Here is a 19,461-nt window from a genome sequence, read left to right on the forward strand (position 1 = left end):
GTCCGTCCGGTGACAATCAAGAGAAATAACCTCATTAGAACATTTTCTCTAGAAACGTAAATAAAATTGACTTGACAGATGCCAATAAGAAAAAAAACAAATCTAGATTGGACCCCAGGTGAATAGATTTCCAATGTTTATGCAGAGAAGTTTTGAGAGCCTGAAAAGTAGAAGGAAGCAGAGGAAGAGGAGATCCAAGCTTCTTTTCTTATATGATTTTTCCCAAGGCCTGGGTTGTCTTACTGTTCTTTGTGTCAATCTGGCTGGACTGTGGCACCTACTTATTTCAACAGACACCAATCCTGGTGTTTCTGTGAAAGTATCGACTTTGTAATTGTGATTTACATCTATAATCAGTTGACTTTAACAAAAGGAGATAATGTTAAATATTAATAATATGGCTGTTCCTTATGAAATCAGTTGAAGGTCTTAAGAAAAAAAACTCAGGTTTCCAAAAGAAAGGATTCTGCCTCAAGGTTGTTATATCAAATCTTGCCTGATTTTCCAGCATCCCCTACAGATTTCAAACACACTAAGCCCCACAATTGCAGGAGCCAATTCCTTTAAATAAACCACATATACATAATTAACATTATATATGTACATTTAACTATATATACATAGGATAAAACCATTGCTTAAAATAAATTATATTGGTACACATATATATAATGCACATAGATAAAACACGCACACACATACATATACATGGATGAGTCCCCTTTATACTTAGTTTCTCTTTCTACAGTTTCAGTCACCCACAGTCAACCCCAATCCAAAAATATTACAGAATTTCAAGAGAAAGAAGGATAGAGAGAGCGAGAGTACATTCACATAGATGTGAATATATTTCAGAATATTGTTATAATAGCTCTGTTTTATTATTAGTTTTGTTGTAATTCACTCACAGTGCCTAATATATAAATTAAAGTAACATACAAATGTGTGTATAGGAAAAAACACATACACTATTATAACTTGGTGGTACCTGTGGTTTCAGGCATGCGCTGGGGATTATGTGATATATCCCTTGTGCATACAGGGGGAATAATGTATTCTCCTCTTGATTTGCCTATTGCTCTGTTTCTCTGGAGAACCTGGTTGACACAGATACCAATCACCATGAGACATGCCAAGGTTCGAGTCACTGAAAATGTACATCGCTGTTCGTCCTGATTCAAAAGAGAGCATCTCACATACTTGCTCACTTGGTCTGTGGTCATTTTCCTCTGGAGAATGTTTTCCATCATCCTTCAGACAAACCTTCACGTCCACTTAGCACAATGCTTGCAACATAGCTCACACTGAATAAAGATAATTCCTGTGTTTATAATGACTGCCCAGAAGCAAACCAGGAAGCTGCCAAAAGTTACAACCTATCGGGGAACTAAAATATCGTGGGATAAAATGTGCTGCTGGCTAACTCAGGTGTGCATGCATTCTCTTACCAACTGGTGGAAAGAAAATGCATCCCGTGTTTACCACGTAGATGCAGCCTCAGCTGGAAATAGATGTTCTCCTCGAGGGCACCTCTCTTTCTGCTACTGCTATGTCTCTTTCAGAACAGGAACTTACAAACTTCATAGCACAGCGATACAGGGAAAGCAGCAGGAGGACCCTACCCCTATATCTGATGGTCTGAATTAGTTGAGTCCGAAACTAAACACTCTTTACCGGGAACAGGGGAAGTATTTTATTGCCTAATGTTTTAAGGCATGTCACAAGACATAGTCTTGTGTGTGCAAAGTCACGTATAATAAATGTGTACTATAAATCTCTGCTTTACACCATATAGACAAATTGTATAGCAGACAATTACTTCCACTTCATCAACTAACCAGAATGAAAGTTACAGAAGATTATTTCAAAGCAGCGCTAATTTATTTTACAGCCTTGGGTTTTCTCCTGGTAATTGGAACTAACAATGCTTTGTCTTCTTCCAGTTTTATACGGGTCCTGGTTTGACCATGTGAAAGGATGGTGGGCTGCAAAAGACACACACCGGATCCTCTACCTCTTCTATGAGGATATAAAAAAAGTAAGTGGCACTGAGACTTATAGGTCAGGCCCAGAAACCCTCCTGACAACGTTATTCTGTTAAACGAGCTGTTGCTTTAATTGGCCAAGCTCTTCTTCTTTCCCCTCTCTTCACAATGTCTTTTTCTTCATGGTCAGAATCCAAAACATGAGATCCACAAGGTGTTGGAATTCTTGGAGAAAACTTTGTCAGAGGATGTTGTAAACAAGATTGTCCACCATACCTCATTTGATGTAATGAAGGATAATCCCATGGCCAACCACACTGCGGTACCATCTCACGTATTCAATCACTCCATCTCAAAATTCATGAGGAAAGGTTGGTGGCATTTCTTTTCCTTAGCTCAATTCTAAAAAATGTTCTGCTCTGTAAGATAAGATAATTTTAAACCTCATTTTCAGGAAGAAGTGACTCATTTCAGTTAAATTTTGAATCTCTGCTCCCTTCACACTGCCTGTTTGCTGAAAGCCAATGTCAGTGGTTCTGAAACTTTAGTCACATTAGAACCTCTGAAAGCCTTGTTAAAGCTCTCATTGCTGACCCCCACTCTGAGATACTTATTCTGTGGGTGCAGGAGTAGCCCTCAAATTTGCCTTTCTCTCAAGTACCCAGGTGATGCTGATGGTGCTGTTCACTTTGATTAGATTACCCAGCTCAACCATGAACTCCCCCTTGAAGGCTCGTGCATCCTCTGAGCAGCTTTGAACTCTCATCTTTTGTCTCTCCCTGTTGTTCAAAACAACAGCTAAGCACTTAGTACTCAGATTTGTAACTATTGGTATTCATGTCTCTCTCCAAAATAAGATGATAAGCTGCCCTGAAGAGAGTGATGTGTTCAGTTTTTTTCCACTACAACCTAGTACAGAGACTCACACCTCAAAACAACTCAATAAAGGTCTGTTGTGTGAGTGTACTGATGAATGAACACTTTCTGTCCTCAACAAGCTAACATTCTAGATACATGTAGAAATAGCTGCAAAAAATTACAAACAAGAAAGTAAAGTGGAGTCTATACTAGGAAATCCCCAAACCAGTTCTCCTGACTGTATCAAAAGTACCTTTAAAAACAGTGACCCCATTCCTAAGATTCCAGTTAACTTGTTGCAAATTGGAATCCAGAATTTGATATTATGGTCAAGCATTTCAGATTAACCTTTTCAAAGGGTAGTAAACCAGTAGAAATAAAGTACTAGAATAATTTAGAGAAACAATTCATTACTACATCTTTTGTTGGCCTGACAAGGTACAACAATTTGCAGAAGATCACTGGTATCTAAATGCCACTTCTGGTGCATTTACTCTTTAATTTTACTCAACAAGAAATATCTTCTCCAGTGAGGTTACTGACATCTTATAAGGTCTTTCACTGTCCCTGGGAAAACAAGATAGGATGTCCCCAAGGAAGCTCATGACAGTAACGAGCTGTAGACTTTGGGTTGGGTACACTAGAGCCAGGAGTGTACCCTGGAGCAGAAGATTCAGCACAGTGTGGCACCTCCGTGGGGCCTGCAGCATTTGAGGAAGGAATATAAGGATACTGTGTGCCTTGTGGTAAGAAAGCCAAGTGGAGTGGATATGAGGGACCATTCATAGTGGAAAGACCAGGTGAAGTGGGACTGAGGGACCCTCACTCATGGGAAAATCATGTGGTTAGGCTTAGGAACCATTTGCTATAGAAAGATCAGGTTGAATGGGTGCAGAGTCTGTCACGAACTTCTTTGATGTCCTACAGGGATGCCTGGAGACTGGAAGAACCATTTTACTGTGGCTATGAATGAGAACTTTGATAAGCATTATGAGAAGAAGATGGCAAGATCCACACTGAACTTCTGCCCAGATATCTGAGAGGAACAACAACAAAATAAGAGACAGAGACTATGCCAACTATTTTGTCTTTTATTCTGTTGGGCAAGGAACTGTGATTGAATATGGAACATATGAGCCTCAGTCCATCTCCTATAGGGTGGCTAGTCTGCTATACTATTAAAACATGATTTAAAATATCAACAAACCAGCTATTCCAGTAAAAAAAAAAAAAAAGAAAAGAAAATTAGAGAGCAGAGTCTGCCTACATGAGCTTTTTATTTTCTTGAGTACAGGTATATTTTATTGTGCATGACAGATAAAGCAAAAACAAACAATTGCATCATGCATTCCCATGTGTGATCCCAAGTAGACGTCACAACAAAATCATGCATAGGTATTAGAAGCCACATTATTAAGAGAAAATACAACACCTTGGAGTGAACATTCTATACTTTTATGTATAAATAATAACTTCCAAGATTAAAGAACTCATAAGTAGGTTTTAGAGTCACCGTTTATGTAACAGAATGATATAAAAATAAATTTACTACTGCAAAATATCAATCAATTGGAAAATGATTAGTCCTCTAAATTTGTCTTGTAACTAATTTTCTTAATCAAAAGAGTCTGAGTTGGAGAAATCAGGCAGTGACTATCCCTGAAAAAAATCTTCCCATGAAATAAATAAAATGCATAATGTATCTCATCTATAAAATGAGATCTGGGACAAATGCATCATGACTATGCATTGCCATTCTCTTTATAAAGAGTCTCTGTGGCATCACTCTAACAATAGGTATGACCTCAGATTTAATATAAATTTAGGGCTTCAACCATGTGCCAGTGAAGACCTGACTCTTTGTATGACCAAGTACAATTGTCTTATTAGAAGAGAAGGTCCTGAGAGGCCTTAGCAAGTGGGTGGGAGCATACGGCCTCAGAGAGGACCTCATGAAACATGTCAGAACAGGGGTAAATTTGGAAAGACTTAAATTCAGTGATAAAATTAAAGATATGTAAAAATATATTTCAATTAACATCTCGAAAGGGAATCAGGAACAATATGTAGAGCTCCCAAGGCACAGAGCAAAGTAACCTCCCTGTGGAGGTTATCATAGTAACAAAGCAGTGCTATTGTCACCCCAGGTGAAGGGGAAATGACATCTTATTCTCTATCCAAAGGGATGGAAGACAAATTCAAGTGTGAAGAATAGATGATGAGATTTTAAGAAAAGAGAGCAGCTAGTCCCTAAGGCCTGCTGTAAGGAAACAGAGGGATGAAAATGGGGGGATCTAAACCAGCCCAGAGGGGACCCTCGGATGAAAGTTCCCCATGAGATATCACCCCACTGCCTCCATCCAGTCAGGTAACCCAACCACCTGAAATACCATCCTCATATTCAGTTGGTGATCCAGAGAAGAGATTCTCTCTAGTATTCCTTAAAGTTATAGCAAGAAAAAAAGAGATTCATTGATCACCCTTGCCTTGTCAACGCACGAAAGACTGGTTCATGGGGCTACTGTGCTTTGCAATTGGAGACATCAGAATCCATAATGAGTAAAGACCTCTCGGCCCCAGGTACTGTGAGTCCAAAGTAGACCTCAGAGAGGAGGAGGCGGAATAAAGGAAAAGCAAACTTCATTTTCCTACTCAGAAATGATTTTCTACTAATTGAAAAACAATTGAATGTTGTCAATAAAAACATTTCCTGTACTACCCTTGGACTCAGAGTTTTGATGACCAACTATACAAAGACTATTTCCTTCATGCAGTGGATGATACCTGCCTGTCTTTGCAGGTATTAAGGGGTATGAGGCTGACAGTCTAGGTGTAGAAGACGGGCTCATGTGTTTTGGGCAAAGCATTTTGGCTATGTAATGTTAATAATTGTAAACGGTTGAGAACACCTTGATGAAAGGTCATAAAAGCTACAGAGTTGCTGTGCATTTCTGCAAGGAAGATGTGAACTAGTCTTGATCCTCTAGAGCCATGTTTTGGATACAAGCTGCTGAGATTCAGACAGTTGACGTATATAATGTGCCCCATGGCCTCCCCTAGAAATTTCCCCAATGTGACTGTTCCTGGACCAAACTGAGGGTGGGGCTCCTATTTCTTGTGGCCCAATAATGAGATGCAGATTAACTGGGGAGGAAGACAGTTTTTATTTCTGTAACTGGTTGCAGGCAGAAGGCCTGGAAATTATCATCAGACTAATTCAAAATTACAATGTTTTTCAGAATTTATATACCTTCTAAGCTATATGTCTTTATGTAAGTGTGTATTCATCTAAAGACTTAAGTAATTAACTTCTTCAAATTTGTAACTAAGATCTGAGTCCAGAAGACCTTCTTCTGGAGTCTCATGAAGTTTGCTTAATTTAAATGGGTCTCTACATCCTGCGTTGATCCCCGTTATCTTGTCTTCTGTTAAACCACTGAGGTTTGGGGAGTTCCTTCAGGGCTCCAAAAAACTTGTTTGTGGAGGTCTGGGGAGATGGTCCTCCTTTTTATATTGATTTATTCAGTACAAATATGTTTATATATTATATTTATCAGTGTGTATTCATTTAATTTCACCTCATTTTCTTTCCTTATATTTTAACTTTGTTTATTCCACATATTATCATGCAAACAATTTTTTTCTTTCAAATTTTCAGAATTTAAAATCAGATTCTAAAATCATTTTCTTTTATGGCTTTTGGTATTTATTTCAAGATTAAGAAAACATTTCTCCATCTCATAGATATTTGTAGGCTAAAATTAAATCCATTCTTAATTATGTATATATCCAGCTAAATTTTTTCCAATACTCCCAATAACATTCCTCGAATAACCCCTTATTTCCCACCAATTCAGGATTCTATTTTTCATTCTTTCTAAAGCTAGGAATACATAACAATGTCTTCCACAAAGGTACATATCAATGACAATGCCAACCTTTAAATAGAATAAATCTTCCCTTTCTTTATTTTTCTTTTCCAAGATGATATTTACAAAAATTATTCTCTCATATGAATTCTGGAATGTTTGTCAAGATTTTAAACAATCAGAATTTGATTGAAATTATATAATACTCTATTTCTATTTTAGTCAGTTAATTGATACATTCTTGATATATTCCCAACAGTAAATCCTTCTTTCCAGAAATAGATTATATATATTTATATTTTATAAAAAGTTTTATTCTAATAATATCTTTTGTATTTATATAAATATTTTTGTTAGTGTTGTATTTTGAATTTTTGTTGCCATCGTATAAATAATCTGTCCTCTTTCTATCTTCCAACTCTTCCCTTTCGTGTTAGCATCAAGGAAAGTGATTTCATTATATATGCATTTTTGTGTCTGTATGTGTGCTTACAGACACACAACTATACATGCACACACAAATATAAATGGACATGCACACAAAAGGTTGCATGTATATAGTGACTATAATATCAACCTCTTTATCAGTTCTTATAGTTTTCAGTTACTTTTATTTTCTTTGGACATAAACAACATCATTTGGGTGTGCCAAGAATCCTTCATAAGACAGGAAGTTGCCTGTGATTGGTTTATCTGAGAGGCAAAGAGAGCCCCAGCAGAGAAATGGGGACATGATTTGAGACAGGAAAGGGAGAGAGTGAAACTCAACCAGCTCCATAGAGGGCAACACATTTTGAATCCTGCAAAGAAACTCTGGGGAACCTTGCAAAACACATGCTTTGAGATTTTCATACTGAAGGGTTAAAGAGGCAGGGTTCATAAGTCATCACTACTTGAAGGTTACATCTAGCGAGAATAACTTCTGGGGCACTTCCAGCCTAACACTACTATAGGTAAAACAGCTTTCCAGAAAATGCCCTCAAGACACAAGACACCGACACTGGAAGTTATTAGCAGAAAACAAAGGACTGACAACTCACCAGTGTCTACTAAAAGCCCCTTTGCAGCAGAGGACCACCTGCATCGCAGGTAAAATTGACCCCGCCGTTTCATTCATCAGGGTCAGCAGCAATTTCTAGAATGTGCAAGATCTATATACTGAAAATGGTATTGCAGCACTATTCACAATAGCAAAGACTTGGAATCAACCCAAATGTCCATCTGTGACAGACTGGATTAAGAAAATGTGGCACATATACACCATGGAATACTATGCAGCCATAAAAAAGGATGAGTTTGCGTCCTTTGTAGGGACATGGATGCAGCTGGAAACCATCATTCTTAGCAAACTATCACAAGAACAGAAAACCAAACACCGCATGTTCTCACTCATAGGTGGGAACTGAACAATGAGATCACTTGGACTCGGGAAGGGGAACATCACGCACTGGGGCCTATCATGGGGAGGGGGGAGGAGGGAAGGATTGCATTGGGGAATTATACATGATATAAATGATGAATTGATGGGTGCTGACGAGTTGATGGGTGCAGCACACCAACATGGCATAAGTATACATATGTAACAAACCTGCACGTTATGCACATGTACCCTAGAACTTAAAGTATAATAAAAAAAAAAGAGTTTAATTAATATTTCCTACAGCCAGTATTATAATTTTTAGATAAAGTATGTAATGCATCAGAAATGGACACTTAGGCAATGTTCATATAATTTAAAATGCATGAGGAACACTTATAGTCAGTCATGGAGTTTTATGCAAGATGCAGTTTATTCGTGCTTTTATATTATGTATGTGTGTATATATATGTGTGTGTGTATATATGTGTGTGTGTATATATATATATATATATATGGAGAAATGAAACCCACTTCTATAGCAATTCATTTTCAGGAGGCATTTTTAGGAATAAATCCAGTAAAAAAAAAAAAAAAAAAGAAATTGAAAATGACACAAATAAACTGAAAGATATTCTGTGTTAATGAACTGAAATAGTATTTTTAAAATATCTGTACTACTCAAAGCAATTTATAGATTCTATGCAGTCTCAATCAATGTCTCAAGGTCATTTTTCACAGAAATAGAGAAGTTATAAAATTCATATGAAATCACAAAAAGCCCCAAATCACCAAAGCCATCTTGAGCAAAAAGAACAAATCTGGAGGCATCACACCACCACATTCCAAAAATACTTTATAAAGCTATAGTCATCAAAACAGCATGATAGTGGCATAAACAGATACACCATTCAATGAACTAGGATAGACAGTTCAGAAATAAACGCCCACAATTACAGTCTATTAATTTTGAAAAAAGTGCCAATAACACACCATGGGAAAAGAACAGTCTCTTCAATAAATGGTGTTGGGAAAACTGGATATCCACATGCAGAAGAATAAAAGTAAACTCTTTTCTTACTCCTTATACAGGAATCAACTCAAAATGGGATAAACACTTAAAATATATGAATGGAAACTGTAAAACTACTAGAGGAGAACATAAACATAGTGGTAAAACTCCATGGCATAGATCTGGAGCTATGTGAAATCACAGTGATGACGAAAATAGTCAATTGTCATTGCATTGATCTGAAAACTTTCTACCATCAAAGAAAACAATTAACAGATTCAAAAGATAACCCATAACCTGTGAGAAAATATTCACAAATCATAGATTGGATGAGAGGCCAATATCCAAAATATGCAAGGAACTCATACAACTCAATAACAACAACAAAAAAAATCCTATTTAAAAATAGACAAAGGATCTAAATAATGATTTCTCAAAAGAATACACACAAATGGACTACAGATATAAGAAAAAGGGCTGAACCTCTCAAATCATCAGAGAAATGCAAATTAAATCCACAATAAAATATCTCACACATGTTAGTTATCTATTATCAAAAAGACAACAAATAACAAGTGTGGGGAGGGTATAGAAGAAAGAGAACCCTTGTACAACATCAGTGGCATTGTCAATCAGTACAGCCACTTTGGAAAAAACTATGAAGGCTCTTCAAAAACCTAAAAATACAATCACTAATGATCCACAGGTACCAAAACGCCAGGGGTTCAGTGCAGGTCCTGCAGCTCACCACACAGACAGCCAATGATTAGGATGATGAGTATTGCCAGGAAAAAGGATTTAATAGGGTGCTGCAACCAAGGAGATGGACTATCAGTCTCAAATCAATTTGCCTGACCAACTACATCTAGGGGGTTGTACAGGATGGAAGAACTGTAACAATGTGTAAGAAAACCGAAACTAGAGAAGGTCAAGAAAAAAAATCATGATGAGTGAGGAAGGCTTCATCTCATTGTCTGGATGTGGTTATGGGTGAGTTTTGGTTCTTGGATACTTTTGTTTAGTGGCCTGACAGTCATTTCCTGGGGAAGGGATGCAGATAAAATGAAGGTAAAGTTCAAGCTTTAAGACCAGGTCAATTTCCACGTTTATCCAAAATATTGCCTATGGGACTACTGGCTGAGTTTCACAGCTCTGCTTCTACTGGGTATACATCCAAAGGAAGTGAGATCAGCACGTTGAAGAGATAGCTGCACTCCCAAATTCATTGCAGCATTAGTCACAAGAGCCACAATATGGAAACAACTGTAGTGCCTGTCTGTGGGTGAGTGTATACAGAGATTTTGTGTGTATACACAACGAAGTAGTATTTAGCCTTTGAAAACATGACATTGTGTCATTTTCAACAACATGGATGAGACTAGAAGACATAATGTTGAGTGAAATAAGTCAGGCACAGAAAGACAAATACTACACGATATCACTTATACACGAACCCAAAAGTCAAACTTAGAGAAACACAGAGTAAAATGGTGGTTACTAGGGCCTGCGGGGAGGGGAGGTAGCTGTGGAAAAGGGAGGTAGTGTTTAAAAGATACAAAGTTTCAGTTAGACAGGAGGAATAACTTCTGGTGATCTATTGCATAGCATGACAATTATACTGAATAAAAATGTATTCTACATTTCAAGATAGCTAAAAGAGAGGATTTTGAATATTCTCACCACAAAGAAATAATAAATATTTGAGGGGATGCATATGTTTGTTAGCCTGATGTGGTCATTCTACAGAGTATACATATAATGAAACATCACATTGTAACCCAAATACATACGCAATTACTGTCAACTCGAAGTAAAACTTTAAAAAACAGAAAAATTTTTAAATATGGGAATTATATTTCATTAAACTGATATTTAGCAAGAAAAAACACACACACACAAGAAATGTCACAAACCATCAGTGTACAACCCAGCGAATTTTCACAGTGAACACACCCATGTCACCTGCACCTATATCTGGAGCTAGAATTTTTCTAGCATGCCAGAAGCAGCCTTCCTACTGGAGCTAGTCAATACTTCCACTCTCTCCTGGTATCATAAATGAGTTTTTCCTAATTTGACCTTCCTATAAATAGAATTATAAAGAATATACTTTATGTCTGCCTTAACCTATTATTGCTCAACATTATATATTTCAGATTATTTCAGACTGCAGCATGGTTCGTTCATTCTCATTGCTTTGTATAATCCCATTTAATAAATACACCAGACATCATTCATTCTACCCTTGATGCATATTCAGGTTATTCCCAGGTTTGGGCTACTGCAAATAATGCTGTTATGAATGTTCTCATAAATACAAGTGGCATTTTTATAAACGTGTGTATGTATTTCTCTTGGCTATATTCCTGGGAGTGGAATTACTATGACCAAGGTTACACATATTCTCAGGTTAGGCAAATGCTGCCAGTTTTCTGAATTGGTTGAACTCAGAAATTTACATTTTGCCTGGAGTGTATGAAAATTTCCACTGTTGCACAACCTTACACATGTTTTGTCGTGTTTATCTTTGTAATTTTTATAATGCCTTTGTGTGTATAGTGTTTCTTATAGTAGTTTAAATTTGTATTTACTGCTAAAAATGAAGCAGAGAATGTTTTATGTAACCATTTCCCAATAAATTACAAAATCAGCTCATCAATACACTGACACACACACACACACACACACACACACACACACACACACACAGGAAATCTGATTAGAATCACATTGAATCAGTTTTGACAAATTGACATCTTGTCAGTATTTAGTCTTCTGATTTTTGAATATGACATATCCGTCTGCTTAGGCCTCTTCAATTCCTCTTAATAATGACTTCTAAAGATTAATATTAGCCTTGTTTATTTTATTAGTTCATTACTAGGTGTTTAAAATGCATTTAGTAACAACGTTCCTTTCTGAGAGAACATGTATTAGTCAAAATCTCTGACTAACGAGAGGACATACTCAAATTAAGATAAATAGGTTTGGGTTTTTTCTTACAAGTTTTTTTTACAATCGTGTGAGTATGTATAGAGGAACTTCAAAGATAGTACAGTAACTAACAGCTGTCACTTTTCCCAAAAGATAACATGACAGAGTGATTCCAAGTATCTGAGAAGAGAAATTTGCCAAACCTCAGGGGCAAAGATCTTTCGTCCAGAGACACAAAACTGACTTCTTTGTGAGGCACTTCACCAGCACAACTCTATCCACACAGCCCTACTCATGGATATTTTTTCCAGAATCTCATCTCATTTCTCTTGCTGTCTCTCATGCTGAGTCTTGGTTACAGAATGATGTCTTCCTTTCTTGTCTCAACTCAGCATGTATTTATACTTTCCCCTTTAAAACTTAATCCCAACAATGCATAGTCTGTCTCCTCTTCCTTGAGGTTCTGTTCTAATCTGGGACATTTCTGCCCAGAAACATCATCACTGCCTTCTTCTGGCTTTCAATAGCTAGATACCAGTGGTTAGTTGCATGGTAAGGCTGGTCAAAATTATCAATGGTGTAATAGCGCACATACTCCCAAAGTAAGCTTGAATAATTCTATTTAGTTCACATAACAATCTTATCAGTTAGCAAGGATTATTTTCTTTGTACAGAAACTGAACGTAAGAGTTTCTTTTGTAATGGTTGAACTAGTTTACAATCCCACCAACAGTGTAAAAGTGTCCCTATTTCTCCACATCCTCTCCAGCACCTGTTGTTTCCTGACTTTTTAATGATTGCCATTCTAACTGGTGTGAGATGGTATCTCATTGTGGTTTTGATTTGCATTTCTCTGATGGCCAGTGATGATGAGCATTTTTTCATGTGTCTGTTGGCTGTATGAATGTCTTCTTTTGAGAAATGTCTGTTCATATCCTTTGCCCACTTTTTGATGGGGTTGTTTGTTTTTTTCTTGTAAATTTGTTTGAGTTCTTTGTAGGTTCTGGATATTAGCCCTTTGTCAGATGAGTAGATTGCAAAAATTTTCTCCCATTCTGTGGGTTGCCTGTTCACTCAAATGGTAGTTTCTTTTGCTGTGCAGAAGCTCTTTAGTTTAATTAGATCCCATTTATCAATTTTGGCTTTTGTTGCCGTTGTTTTTGGTGTTTTAGACATGAAGTCCTTGCCCATGCCTATGTCCTGAATGGTATTCCCTAGGTTTTCTTCTAGAGTTTTTATAGTATTAGGTCTAACATTTAAGTCTGTAATCCATCTTGAATTAATTTTTGTATAAGGAGTAAGGAAAGGATCCAGTTTCAGCTTTCTACTAATGGCTAGCCAATTTTCCCAGCACCATTTATTAAATAGGGAATCCTTTCCCCGTTTCTTGTTTTTCTCAGGTTTGTCAAAGATCAGATGGCTGTACATGTGTGGTATTATTTCTGAGGACTCTGTTCTATTCCATTGGTCTATATCTCGGTTTTGGTACAAGTACCATGCTGTTTTGGTTACTGTAGCCTTGTAGTATAGTTTGAAGTCAGGTAGCGTTATGCCTCCAGCTTTGTCCTTTTGACTTAGGATTGTCTTGGCAATGCGGGCTCTTTTTTGGTTCCATATGAACTTTAAAGCCGTTTTTTCCAATTCTGTGAAGAAACTCATTGGTAGCTTGATGGGGATGGCATTGAATCTATAAATAACCTTGGGCAGTATGGCCATTTTCACGATATTGATTCTTCCTATCCATGAGCATGGTATGTTCTTCCATTTGTTTGTGTCCTCTTTGATTTCACTGAGCAGTGGTTTGTAGTTCTCCTTGAAGAGGTCCTTTACATCCCTTGTAAGTTGGATTCCTAGGTATTTTATTCTTTTTGAAGCAATTGTGAATGGAAGTTCATTCATGATTTGGCTTTCTGTTTGTCTGTTACTGGTGTATAAGAATGCTTGTGATTTTTGCACATTAATTTTGTATCCTGAGACTTTGCTGAAGTTGCTTATCAGCTTAAGGAGATTTTGGGCTGAGACAATGGGGTTTTCTAAATATACAATCATGTCATCTGCAAACAGGGACAATTTGACTTCTTCTTTTCCTAACTGAATACCCTTGATTTCTTTCTCTTGCCTGATTGCCCTAGCCAGAACTTCCAACACTATGTTGAATACGAGCAGTGAGAGAGGGCATCCCTGTCTTGTGCCAGTTTTCAAAGGGAATTTTTCCAGTTTTTGCCCATTCAGTATGATATTGGGTGTGGGTTTGTCATAAATAGCTCTTATTATTTTGAGGTACGTTCCATCAATACCGAATTTATTGAGCGTTTTTAGCATGAAGGGCTGTTGAATTTTGTCAAAAGCCTTTTCTGCATCTATTGAGATAATCATGTGGTTCTTGTCTTTGGTTCTGTTTATATGCTGGATTACATTTATTGATTTGTGAATGTTGAACCAGCCTTGCATCCCAGGGATGAAGCCCACTTGATCATGGTGGATAAGCTTTTTGATGTGCTGCTGAATCCGGTTTGCCAGTATTTTATTGAGGATTTTTGCATCGATGTTCATCAGGGATATTGGTCTAAAATTCTCTTTTTTGGTTGTGTCTCTGCCAGGCTTTGGTATCAGGATGATGTTGGCCTCATAAAATGAGTTAGGGAGGATTCCCTCTTTTTCTATTGATTGGAATGGTTTCAGAAGGAATGGTACCAGCTCCTCCTTGTACCTCTGGTAGAATTCAGCTGTGAATCCATCTGGTCCTGGACTTTTTTTGGTTGGTAGACTATTAATTATTGCCTCAATTTCAGAGCCTGCTATTGGTCTATTTAGGGATTCAACTTCTTCCTGGTTTAGTCTTGGAAGAGTGTAAGTGTCCAGGAAATTATCCATTTCTTCTAGATTTTCTAGTTTATTTGCGTAGAGGTGTTTATAGTCTTCTCTGATGGTAGTTTGTATTTCTGTGGGGTCGGTGGTGATATCCCCTTTATCATTTTTTATTGCGTCTATTTGATTCTTCTCTCTTTTCTTCTTTATTAGTCTTGCTAGTGGTCTGTCAATTTTGTTGATCTTTTCAAAAAACCAACTCCTGTATTCATTGATTTTTTGGAGGGTTTTTTGTGTCTCTATCTCCTTCAGTTCTGCTCTGATCTTAGTTATTTCTTGCCTTCTGCTAGCTTTTGCATGTGTTTCCTCTTGCCTCTCTAGTTCTTTTCATTGTGATGTTAGAGTGTCAATTTTAGATCTTTCCAGCTTTCTCTTGTGGGCATTTAGTGCTATAAATTTCCCTCTACACACTGCTTTCAATGTGTCCCAGAGATTCTGGTATGTTGTATCTTTGTTCTCATTGGTTTCAAAGAACATCTTTATTTCTGCCTTCATTTCGTTATGTACCCAGTAGTCATTCAGGAGCAGGTTGTTCAGTTTCCACGTAGTTGAGCGGTTTTGATTGAGTTTCTTAGTCCTGAGTTCTAGTTTGATTGCACTGTGGTCTGAGAGACAGTTTGTTATAATTTCTGTTCTTTTACATTTGCTGAGGAGTGCTTTACTTCCAATTATGTGGTCAATTTTGGAATAAGTGTGATGTGGTGCTGAGAAGAATCTATATTCTGTTGATTTGGGGTGGAGAGTTCTATAGATGTCTATTAGGTCCGCTTGGTGCAGAGATGAGTTCAATTCCTGGATATCCTTGTTAACTTTCTGTCTCGTTGATCTGTCTAATGTTGACAGTGGAGTGTTGAGGTCTCCCATTATTATTGTATGGGAGTCTAAGTCTCTTTGTAAGTCTCTAAGGACTTGCTTTATGAATCTGGGTGCTCCTGGATTGGGTGCGTATATATTTAGGATAGTTAGCTCTTCCTGTTGAATTGATCCCTTTACCATTATGTAATGGCCTTCTTTGTCTCTTTTGATCTTTGATGGTTTAAAGTCTGTTTTATCAGAGACTAGGATTGCAACCCCTGCATTTTTTTGTTCTCCATTTGCCTGGTAGATCTTCCTCCATCCCTTTATTTTGAGCCTATGTATGTCTCTGCATGTGAGATGGGTCTCCTGAATACAGCAGACTGATGGGTCTTGACTCTTTATCCAGTTTGCCAGTCTGTGTCTTTTAACTGGAGCATTTAGTCCATTTACATTTAAGGTTAATATTGTTATGTGTGAACTTGATCCTGCCATTATGATATTAACTGGTTATTTTGCTCGTTATTTGATGCAGTTTCTTCCTAGCCTGGATGGTCTTTACATTTTGGCATGTTTTTGCAATGGCTGGTACCGGTTGTTCCTTTCCATGTTTAGGGCTTCCTTCAGGGTCTCTTGAAAGGCAGGCCTGGTGGTGACAAAATCTCTAAGCATTTGCTTATCTGTAAAGGATTTTATTTCTCCTTCACTTATGAAGCTTAGTTTGGCTGGATATGAAATTCTGGGTTTAAAATTCTTTTCTTTAAGAACGTTGAATATTGGCCCCCACTCTCTTCTGGCTTGTAGAGTTTCTGCCGAGAGATCTGCTGTTAGTCTGATGGGCTTCCCTTTGTGGGTAACCCGACTTTTCTCTCTGGCTGCCCTTAACATTTTTTCCTTCATTTCAACTTTGGTGAATCTGGCAATTATGTGTCTTGGAGTTGCTCTTCTGGAGGAGTACCTTTGTGGCGTTCTCTGTATTTCCTGAATTTGAATGTTGGCCTGCCCTACTAGGTTGGGGAAGTTCTCCTGGATGATATCCTGAAGAGTGTTTTCCAACTTGGTTCCATTTTCCCCCTCACTTTCAGGCACCCCAGTCAGATGTAGATTTGGTCTTTTTACATAATCCCATACTTCTTGCAGGCTTTGTTCATTTCTTTTTCTTCTTTTTTCTTTTGGGTTCTCTTCTCGCTTTGTTTCATTCATTTGATCCTCAATCGCTGATACTCTTTCTTCCAGTTGATCGAGTCGGTTACTGAAGCTTGTGCATCTGTCACGTATTTCTCGTGTCATGGTTTTCATCTCTGTCATTTCGTTTATGACCTTCTCTGCATTAATTATTCTAGCTGTCAATTCTTCCACTCTTTTTTCAAGATTTTTAGTTTCTTTGCGTTGGGTACGTAATTCCTCCTTTAGCTCTGAGAAGTTTGATGGACTGAAACCTTCTTCTCTCATCTCGTCAAAGTCATTCTCTGACCAGCTTCGATCCATTGCTGGCGATGACCTGCATTCCTTTGCAGCAGGAGATGCGCTCTTATTTTTTGAATTTCCAGCTTTTCTGCCCTGCTTTTTCCCCATCTTTGTGGTTTTATCTGCCTCTGGTCTTTGATGATGGTGACGTACTGATGGGGTTTTGGTATAGGTGTCCTTCCTGTTGGACAGTTTTCCTTCTAACAGTCAGGACCCTCAGCTGTAGGTCTGTTGGAGATTGCTTGAGGTCCACTCCAGACCCTGTTTGCCTCAGTTGAAAATGCAGAAATCACTGGTCTTCTGTGCCGCTCACGCTGGGAGTTGGAGACTGGAGCTGTTCCTATTCGGCCATCTTGCTCCGCCCCGCCCCCCTAAATCCTCAAAAGCATTCTAAACGTGGAAACAAAATATCAATATTCACCATCATAAAAATATATGAAAGTACAAAATCCACAGGTCTTATAAAGTAATTACACAAAAAAAGTAGGAGACAGAAATCAAATAACAACATGGTAGGACTCTACTAAAACACAAAGACAGAGAAAAAAAGAATTCACCAAACAACTAGATAACAACATTATAACAGAAACAAAACCTCACATATCAATATTAACCTTGTATGTAAATGGTCTCAATGCTCCACTTGAAAGATATAGACTGGTGAAATAGATAAGAAAATATGATCTAAGTATATGCTGCTTATTTTAAAAACTCACCTTACTGGTAAAGACACTTACAGACTGGAGGATGGAAAAAGATATTTCATGCAAATAGGAACCAAAAGCAAGCAGGAGTAGCTATGCTTATATCAGAGAAAACAGACTTTAAATCAAAAACATTTTTTTAAAAAAAGAGAGAAAGAAAGTCAAAATAAAATACCTAAGAATATATATACATATGTGTGTGTGTGTATATATATATGTATATATATTTGTGTCTCGAGTCACAAATGAAGACCACACCACAGCCACTGCCAGCTGCAAAATAAGTATAGTGTACATATATATGTATTATACATATATATGTATATATATCGTTGTCACCAGGCTGGAGTGCAGTGGCACGATCTCGGCTCACTGCAACCTCCGCCTCCCAGGTTCAAGCAATTCTCCTGCCTCAGCCTCCTGAGTAGCTGGGACTATAGGCACACGCCACCACACCAATCTAATTTTTGTGTTTTTAGTAGAGACAGGTTTCACCATGTTAGCCAGGATGGTCTCAATCTCTTGACTTCATGATACACCCACCTCTGCCTCCAAAAGTGCTGGGATTACAGGCATGAGCCACTGCACCTGGCCTACCTAGGAATATATTTAACTAATATGGTAAAACCTCTCTACAAGGAAAACTGCAAAACACTGATGAAAAAAATTGTAGATGACGCAGACAAATGGAAAAACATACCATGCTCATGGACTGGAAGAATTAATACTGTTAAAATGACCATACTGCTCAAAGCAATCTACAGATTTAATGCAGTCCCTATTAAAATACCAATGTCATTTTTCACAGAATTAGAAAAAAAAACTTTAAAATTCATGTGGAACAAAAAAGAGCCCAAATAGCAAAAGCAATCCTAAGCAAAAAGAACAAAGTTTGAAATGTCACACAACCTACCTCAAATTATACTACAAGGTATAATTAAAAAAAAAAAAAACATAAAAAACATGGTACTAGGATAAAAACCAACAATACAACAGAATAGAAAACTCAGAAATAAAGCTTCATATCTATAGCTAACTGATCCTTGACAAAATCAACAAAAACATACACTGAAGAAAGGATATCCATTTCAACAAATTATTCTGGGATAACTGAATTGCCATATACAGAAGAATGAAACTGGATCCCTATTACGCACCATATACAAAAATCTACTCATGATGTATTAAAGACTTTAAAGTAATATCTGAAACTGTGAAAACACTAGAGGAAAGCTTAGGAAATTCTCTCTTCTTGACATTAGTCTAGGCAAAGAATTTCTTACTAAAGCCTCAAAAACACAAGAAAGGAAAATAAAAACAGGCAAATAGGACTTAATTAAAAGGTTTATGCATAACAAAAGAAATAATCAACATAGTGAACAGATAAGATTTAGGATGGGAGAAAATATTTGCAAAATATGCATCCAACAAGAGACTAATATCCAGAATCTCCAAGGAACTCAAACAACTCAAAAACAAACCAAAAAAAAAAACCCTATTAAAACATGGGCAAATGACATGAATACACATTTTTCAAAAGTAGACATACAAATGACCAACAAGCATATAAAACAAAATCAACATCACTAATTATCACTGAAATGCAAATTAA

General features: G+C 37.3%; 1 protein-coding gene across 2 annotated transcripts in view; it reads left to right on the forward strand.

Annotated features, from left to right (window-relative positions):
• The window catches only part of LOC104666527 (sulfotransferase 1C3), a 110,253-nt gene that overhangs the window by 36,417 nt on the left and 54,375 nt on the right, over positions 1–19,461 (forward strand). The window contains exons 6-8 of one of the 2 annotated variants that reach the window (XM_010368604.2): positions 1,944–2,038; positions 2,176–2,356; positions 3,771–4,580. In XM_010368604.2, coding sequence (XP_010366906.1) covers positions 1,944–2,038; positions 2,176–2,356; positions 3,771–3,883 — 389 coding nt within the window. In that variant the 3' untranslated portion in view covers positions 3,884–4,580. Of the gene's footprint in view, positions 1–1,943; positions 2,039–2,175; positions 2,357–3,770; positions 4,581–19,461 lie in introns of those variants that run through there. The other variant, XM_010368611.2, reaches the window with a different exon arrangement.

The sequence above is a fragment of the Rhinopithecus roxellana genome, chromosome 17 (genome assembly GCF_007565055.1).
Source record: "Rhinopithecus roxellana isolate Shanxi Qingling chromosome 17, ASM756505v1, whole genome shotgun sequence".
In the NCBI taxonomy this organism is placed as follows: Eukaryota; Metazoa; Chordata; class Mammalia; order Primates; family Cercopithecidae; genus Rhinopithecus; species Rhinopithecus roxellana.